This window comes from Alosa alosa, chromosome 3 (assembly GCF_017589495.1).
Source record: "Alosa alosa isolate M-15738 ecotype Scorff River chromosome 3, AALO_Geno_1.1, whole genome shotgun sequence".
NCBI classification, from domain to species: domain Eukaryota; kingdom Metazoa; phylum Chordata; class Actinopteri; order Clupeiformes; family Clupeidae; genus Alosa; species Alosa alosa.
This window is the reverse complement of record NC_063191.1, coordinates 15720207-15728602: the sequence shown is the minus strand read 5'-3', so window position 1 is coordinate 15728602 and position 8396 is coordinate 15720207. Positions and strand designations below refer to the sequence as shown.

Here is an 8396-nt window from a genome sequence, read left to right as displayed (position 1 = left end):
GAAGATGCACTTCAAAAAACATCACAAACGCTGACAACACTTAATCTTTTCCACTCATTTTTTATTATTGGTCAAGAAAAATGGTAATGAAATATATGTATAACAGTCTGAAATATGTAAAGTAAGTTAACATCCAGGCAAACATACTTAACAATACAAAAATATCAGGGACATTTACACAGATTGTAAAAGAACTGACAGAACATCTTTTGGCAACAACTTAACATGCCTATGGACTATAAAGGAAAGCACTCAAACAGAGCGGCTGTAATGCAGAAAAACCCAGAATGTACCGACTGTTGAAATATTGAATTGGTTCATTTCTTGACAGCATGTTAACATCAAAGACACAAATGGCATGATAACATATTAACCAATTGTAACTAAAATGTTCCATTTCACTTAATTGTGTGGGACCCAACATGATTGATTTCTACTGGGCCCTTCCCCATTTTGCCTGTTAGTTACACTCCAAAAACCAAATGAACATCATAAAACACAACAAAATCTCTCACATGATTATTTAAAGAGATATAGGAAAAATATATGCCTTCCACAACTAATACATTTAAAATATTAACAACAGAATATCTTAGGGTGAAAGCTTATGGAAAACACTAAAAGGAACATTCTCACCATTTAACATGTTTACTGTCAACTACAAAGTATATACCTGGTGGTAATGAGTTGTGCACATTTCTCTGAATTTTATTAATAAAATAAAATAAACAATGAGTTCTTATCCACTTTTTTAATCTTCAGTACAGTAGTCAGTGCAAGTGCATTTTTTTAATGTATAACAAAGTAAGCAGCAGTACAAAAATATTTTTTTGTGAAATTATGTACAATATAGAAAAAAGGTACCGGTACATTCAACAAGGTTATTTTTTTCCATTTTTAGATATAAAAGGAAGCATGTTATGAAGATCTTTAAAAGACTTGAGTTTTGTTTATTGTTCTTTTTCTACCCCAAGATGGTTTTGGTTTAGACTAAGTGGCATCAATCCCATTCTCACTCTGCGAGATCTCCTGGATAACTTGATCTAGAATTTCATCGATGACAGAGCACTCGTAGTTAACTTGATTAAGGTCAAGAGCAGGCACAAATGTGACCAGAAGGCGACCCACACTTCGTCGAAGTTCACTCAGCCTGAGGAGGGAAGAGAGACAACAATAAATGGATCTTCGGTCACAGAAGTTTTGTCTAAGATGACAGCTGAAGCATCTAGTAACTGCATGTCCTTTGAAACTTTCCCCCTATTTTTAAATCTAAATCTACCCATTCACCCTCTACACCAAACACATTCAACCCCCATGCCCTTCATGCTGCATATGACTTCAACCTCAAATGTAGTGAAAAATCTAAAATGAAAATACAGTAATCATGGCAAAGGTTATGTTTCTGCAAAACCGGATGAGCCTCTGAGTTTAAAGAAATGAGTCCATACAAGCAAATACTTTATGATAAAAATATGCTAATTTCTAGTGTCACAACTGACGGAGGACATAAAATAAAATTATCTGATGGCTAATTTTTTTGACCAAAATGAGCATATGTATTATAGTATATTACTACAGTGGTAGTGTAGTGGTTAAGGAGCTGCGCTAGCGTGCAGTAGCCTGAAAGTTGTCGTTCAAGATCAGGCAGCCTGCCGAGAGACCAGCAACAATAGGCGTCATTTGACCATTAAACCACACAATGATCCAAAATATACAGCCAAACAAGGCAAGAAATGGTTAACCGAGAACAATATCAACATTTTAGAGTGGCAGAGCCAGAGTCCAGACCTCAATCTGTCAAATAAGTGAGCACAAGGCCAGAGTGATGGCAAATAATCATTCCTGACTGAAAACCCGGATTGCTGTTAAAAAGGTGTGGTCTAAAATCATTGTGGAGACATGAAGAGGCTTGGTAGATATTATAAGAACCATTTTGAGAGTTGTTGATGCAAATAAAGATGTTTCCATTGATTATTTAAAAAGGGTATGAATAATTTTGGACTTTTTCATAAAAAATGCTAAAAATAGATATAAACGAACCCTGTTCCTACCACATTGTCTTACAACCTTTTGGCATGTGGCAGTGTCATTTTCAGTCAGAACAAACATATCAGTCAAGAGAAAATCAACTTTAAATCAATATTTGCCAGGGGTATGAATAATTTTGTTCTTAACTGTAGATCTCCACGACGACACATCTAAATTATGTGCAAACACACCCACCCTGCACAGAGCATAACATTTCTCGACCAATTTAACTCAATGTGAAAAATAGTCTTTAAAAACGGGGGCGGATTCATTTTGCTCAATTCAATTATTCACTTTACAGGCAATTCCTGTCCCATAACTTGTGTTAGGTCACAGGCGATCAAGGATCCACAGCAGCATATTCCTCAAATTTTTGAGTTGAAGTTGAAATAACATACATTTTTGTGTACTTTTTGTACTTCAGATCTTTTTATCAGAGTAATTCTCTACAGAAATGTGTGTGTGTGTGTATGTGTGTGTGCTCATTGCGTACCTCTGCTTTTCCTCTTTGCTAAGCCGGTCAGAAATCCCCTGTGTTTGGCTGTTCCCCTGACCCTTTCTCTCTCCCTGGGTCTCCACCTCAATCACACCTCCATCCTCAACCCCATTCTGCCGACGCTGCTCTACCGAGCCATCGGCCTGCACCTGGCGGCTTTGGGAGGACCCACTGGCCGAGTCCACTCTCTCCTCGGCTGAACTCTGGCCCTGTGCGGCTCCAGCTGGGTTCCTGCTCCCATCTTTTCTCATCTCCTCCAGTTCTTTCTGCAGCTGCTCCATCCGGGAAGCCAAAGCTGCCTTTTCCACCTCCAGGCTGCCCAGCTGTGTGAGAGAGGAAAAAAAAGAGTGTAAGAGAAAAAAAGAAGGTGTTGGTCACAGTTACAAGAGAGAGTGTAACTACACTCGAATCAAGTCTAAAGCTTTCGAGAGGAGCATGATCAGCGGTTAAGTCATCTTGTAGTGGTGTCACATACCCCACGTGCCCCCCTTTTATTCAACTGACCTAGTTGTACAGCTCGAGATCTGGAACAAAAATCTATGTGCAGCTCTGAGGACAAAAAGTGTCCTTTATAGTGTCAACTCACCTTAGATTTCAGTTCATCCCGGTCCACATTACACTGGTCCAGCTCCCTGAGCAAGAAGTCCACTTGCAGGGCCAGTTCATCGTCCACAGCGTTAACCTGAGATGAGCACGCCCCCTCTTCCCCTTTTTGCCCTTTTTTTGGCGAGCTGCTGCTCCCTTCCCCTCTTTTTTTCTCTTGCCATTGCCTCTTCTCCTCCGCCAGAGCATCCCTTTCTTTCCGAACCTGCTCTAATTGTCGTTGGAGGCTTTCGTAATCCCTCTCGTCGCCCTCCGGCTTGTCAGTTTGGCACCCCTGATGGCTCACTTCTTGCTTCATGGACTTTTGGGAGAGCTGCAGGACATTCTGCTCCAGGTCCTCCACCTTGACGATGAGCTGGTGCACCTCGTTCTGGTAAGCGTCCCTCTCTGAGGCCGTCTTCTCCATCAGCTCCATCAGCTGGTCCTGCTGTTGCTGAGCCTCGATGAGCAGGGCGTTCTCCCGCGGGGTCTGGGGCTCTTGTTGAGGCTGCATGGCCGCCCCTCCCCCCTCTTCGTCTGTCAGCGGGTCCGTCTCATTTGCTTCGGCCGTCGCCTCGGTTTCACCGCCTCCTTTGCCGCCCACGACCTCTGTAGACCCCCTCGCCTCGTTCCCCGGTGGACTTGCTGAGCGGCCCTCCTCTGCTGCAGCCACGTCCATCTGCGATGCTGATGCTGCCTCGTCCTCCGTTTCCTTCGCTGCCGTTTCTTTTGCGAGTGTTAGAGTGCCCGTGTCTGTTCTCTTCACCTCCGGTTCCTTCGTCCTGTTCTTCTCTCGGTCTTCTGCTGTGCTTTTCACCTCCTCCTTCTCCTCTTTGATAGCAGCGCCGATCTCCGTCTGGGTGGTGGTGCTGACCTGCTCCTGTTGCTCTTGCGGGCTTGTCGAGGGCACGTGGGTCGGGGTCGCTGCAGAAGTCGCCGCCACTGCGGACTCGGGCACCTCCGGGGCCGCGTCGTCGGTACAGTCCAAGAGAAGCCCAGGCACCTCGCTGGTCCGCCGCTCCGTCTTCACTCGGGAGATGTCAAAGGTCGGCGCCTTGGGTTTGGGGGTGCTCTTGGTTTCATCGATGACAATGTCCTCGTCCTCGTCCTCGTCCTCATCGTCATCAGGAATGACCACTGTGGGAGCTGGGCAGGCTGCAGCCGGCGAGGACGCGGTCGCGACCTCTGACCCAGGAGAATGGCTGGTACGTGCTTGCTTTGCTTCTGCACCGTCAAGCCCTGAAGTTCGCCGCCTCTTCATTCTAGGAGTGAGTGTGTTTATTAGCATATGACTGTGTTTATTAGTTATTTCTATGATAAAAAATTGTTTATGTTCAGATTTAAAGGAATACGCCACCCCTAGGTTAAATTGGGTCACTCCCCGCAGTCCCTAGAGTTGGATGAGTGAGCCAAAGCATTTTATAGCCGACCCAGCCATTGTCCTAATCTAGAAACGGCCCGGTTAGTTTTATCTTAGCGTAGTATTTTTTTTAACATCTTGGATGCTGATCATAGATCACTCTTCTCCAAACATGCACAACTCAGCTTAACCTTTATAAGGGCACACCTGAACAAAGAATTTAGCTTTCGCTGGATTTCTTTTTGACCCAGGGACATGGCCTGAGATTGGCATAAAAAAATTAGCATTACATTCCAATGACACCATGTCCATTTAAATTTTGGGGGTTAGAAAAGTATTCTTTCGGGATGTTTTTTAACCAGGGGGACCTGGTGACCTTGCCAAAGTAAACGGTAACACTAAAGCAAGAGGCTACACTGAGATTCTGGAGGAAAAGATCAGGCAGTGTGCCAAGAGACCTTCCCCAATAGGCATCATTGGACCATTAAACCATATAATTATCCAAAACATACAGCTAAACAAGGTGAGAAATGGTTAAGAGAGAACAATGTCAACATTTTAGAGTGTCCAGACCTCAATCAGTCAAAAAAGTTAGCACAAGGCCAAAGTGATGGCAAATAATCGTTCCTGCCTCAAAACTCAGATTGCTGCTAAAAAGGTGCGGTCTAAAATCATTGTGGAGACATGGAGAGGCTTGGTAGGTATTATAAGAACCATTTGGAGAGCTTTGATGGTAAATAAAGATGTTTCCATTGATTATTTAAAAAGGGTATGAATAATTTTGGACATGCCATTTTTCAGATAAAAACGATTATTTGTTTGATTCCATGTTACTTCCTACCCAGGGTATCTGCACATTTTCCAAGTGCAAATTTAAAGACTTTTAAGACCTTTAAGACATCTAAATGAAAAAATTAAGACTATACCACGGCAAAAAGATACATACAACAACTTAAAACTGTTTTATGCAATAGTTTTTTTTCCTACTAATTTTATCCCCCACCCCATTTTGGATGTCTACAGAAGTTACCAAATATATTTTGACGAAAGATTGTGTGTGAATTACCTTCACAGCTATAAATGTCCAATGTTAGGGTCTGGGCTGCTTGCTTTTGAAGCTGGCTGTACATATTTGGTTGTGCTTACTGGCTGAGGCTGACTGTTCTTCACCTGTGTCTGTAGTAGCCTAGGCTACTTGCCAAAGAATGTGCACTGGACTGGATTCCCCTCAATATTTTAGAAAAAGACTAAGCTATTTGAATATTTTAATAGGCCTACTTTATATAATTTACTATGTGCATCTATTGTCCCATATGCAGCACAGCAAATTAAAGTTAATCCACTACTTTACATTTTGCATACCAGTTGTATCTAAACCAACCAAAGCTTGACTGAAACATCGTAAAACCATTGACAGGTCCTCCTCGCATGATCCTGCTGAAAACTGCACGCACATATTATGAACGCACGTTTTTTTTTTTGTAGCCAGACGTCGACATTAAAAAAATATGCAGTTATATATTAACTTTTGCGAAGTAGGCCTACTGGGAAACGCTGGCAAGCAAGCTGCTGACAGACATTACAGGTATTATAACTTAGACAGATATTTTCTTCCCTTGGCTAGGCCAGCAACACACGCTGGAAAGATGCAAACAGATCAACTTAACATGTACAGTATTTCCTCCTGATTGCGAAAACGTTTGTTTTCTTTTTCTGTCAGTCCGTGGTTCCTTCATAAATTGCGCAGCAAATTATCAGACGAGTGACAGAAGCACTGCGCATAATTTGACCAGCAGTCTTCGCGTCCATAGTTTGTGAAACGATGCTGCTTCCGAGCAAAGATTCTAGATGCCCAGCGCAACTCCAAAAAGGAGGACAAATGAGCGTCCGGCTTGAGGCTGCACTGGACAGGTCTTGTAAAATCTATGTCCGGCCTAAATTTGAACGTATGGCCAACCTATTGCTAACTGGCTTACCAACTCTTTCTCCCGCTCATGTAGGCTACCTGCGTATCTCAGGCCTCGGCTACACCACGAAAACGTCAGGCATATTTGTACATACTGTATTATTACCGTTTTCACACCTTTAACCACACTTGTGAAAAATATCTTCACTCTGCAACCACTACACTTCCTCCCGTAGCCTTATAGAACCCTGTTCCTACCACATTGTCTTACAACCTTTTGGCATGTGGCAGTGTCATTTTCAGTCAGAACAAACACATTGGTCAAGAGAAAATCAATATTACATCAATATTTGCCAGGGGTATGAATAATTTTGTTCTTAACTGTATGTCCAATTCAAATACAATAACCCTAGATTGTTACTCACAGCTCCAAAATCAATTTGGGGAAAAAAGACATACTGTAATAACATTATAACAAAAGGCAGGTGCTGAGAGAGAGTGCATGTGGCCCATGGACATGCTCAATTTGGGCATTTCTTAAGCTTGCAGGATCAACTGCAAACTAACTCCTTAACTATATTTGAAGTACAATAGCAAAGGAATACACTTTGTAACTGTGCATGCATGCATGTTAGCATCTTCATTGTTTGGTGGATTTTTGCCTGTAAAAGCTTCACCTTCTCTTGATTATCTCAGTTTAATTCAGATCCATTGAATAGAACTGAACTTGCATGTATGAATGGCCAGAAGGAAGTTCTACTGTGAGTTCCACAAATGCTCTGGAAAATGTAGCTTCTGTAAAAGCTACTGCACTACATGGTCAAACGCTAATAGCTTTGCTACAAGTAGCAGGCTACTGCCCATCACTGTAGATAAATGGATAAATAGATAGATAGATAGATAGATAGATAAATAGATAGATAGATAGATACTTTAATAATCCCAAAAGAAAAAGTAAAACTTCCAGTCGCTCAGTACCACAATAGTACAGATATAACAGTAGGAAAGCCCTATATCCTTTTAGTGGGCTAAAATGAAGGAATGGAATAGGTTTTTGGCAAAACAAAATTACTAGTAGATATAACCCTTTGGGGATAGAGAAGCAAAATGTGTGTTTGGGGGCTCAACTGGCTACAGCACCCGTACCACACTGAGGTCCAAGTCCCAGGTTCGACCGGGGTCATTTCCCGATCCCACCTCATCCCTTCTCCCACTCACTTCCCTTCTCCCTCTCTCTTCACTGTCCTGTCACAATAAAGGCAAACAGCCCAAAAAATATATTTTAAAATAAATAAATAACTGAGTGTTGTGTACCTGGATGGTGTGGAGAGGGAGCAGACACTCGTGATGATGGGCATCCCCTCAGAGGACGGGCTGAGACCTGTCCAATCAGAAACATGTGCAGTCAATCCCAGAGCACAGGAAAATGCCAGCCTCATTACCAAAGCCAATCACATGCGACCTGCCGGAGCACCAATCACACACGACCTGCCGGAGCACCAATCACACACGACCTGCCGGCGCACCAATCATACACGACCTACTGGAGCACCAATCACGCATCCTCTCATCAGCCTTCTCTCACCTGTCTGACTGTGCCCGCTGGAGCTACGGGGGGCTGTTGCCAAGGCACTCCTCTGGACAGGCACAGCTAACCTGGCAGGCAAATCTCTCTGTGTAGACAGATATATGAGAACACACACACACACACACACGTGAGCATTTGAAGGTAAGTTACATAAGCACTCAAGACATCCATAGTTGTCAAACAGCACCATGCTCAACGGAAACTCAGCCCCTGACTTTTTCTTCAGGTTTTCATAGCAGCTCGCTTGAAGCAGACCACTTGAGGTAGACCCACTGACTTCTGTCATTAGTCACTCTTGTCTTGTGAGTCTGAGTAAAGCACTTGTGCTGTCAGTGCGACTGTGGCCATCTTCAGCAGCGTGGCTCACTGAGCCTCCTGCTCCCACATGCAGCGTCTGTGGCAGCGCACAAGCCCACCCAACCGCCCAACCACCCAC

The 8396-nt window shown here is 43.3% G+C and overlaps 1 protein-coding gene across 1 annotated transcript in view; it reads right to left on the bottom strand.

The window, feature by feature from the left end:
* Positions 1-40: 40 nt before the first annotated feature.
* The window catches only part of morc3a (MORC family CW-type zinc finger 3a), a 26704-nt gene continuing 18348 nt past the window's right edge, over positions 41-8396 (bottom strand). The window contains exons 15-19 of the mRNA XM_048238775.1: positions 7958-8045; positions 7687-7753; positions 3111-4368; positions 2522-2847; positions 41-1150 (exon numbers count right to left, since the gene is read on the bottom strand). Coding sequence (XP_048094732.1) covers positions 991-1150; positions 2522-2847; positions 3111-4368; positions 7687-7753; positions 7958-8045 — 1899 coding nt within the window. The 3' untranslated portion in view covers positions 41-990. The remainder of the gene's footprint in view (positions 1151-2521; positions 2848-3110; positions 4369-7686; positions 7754-7957; positions 8046-8396) is intronic.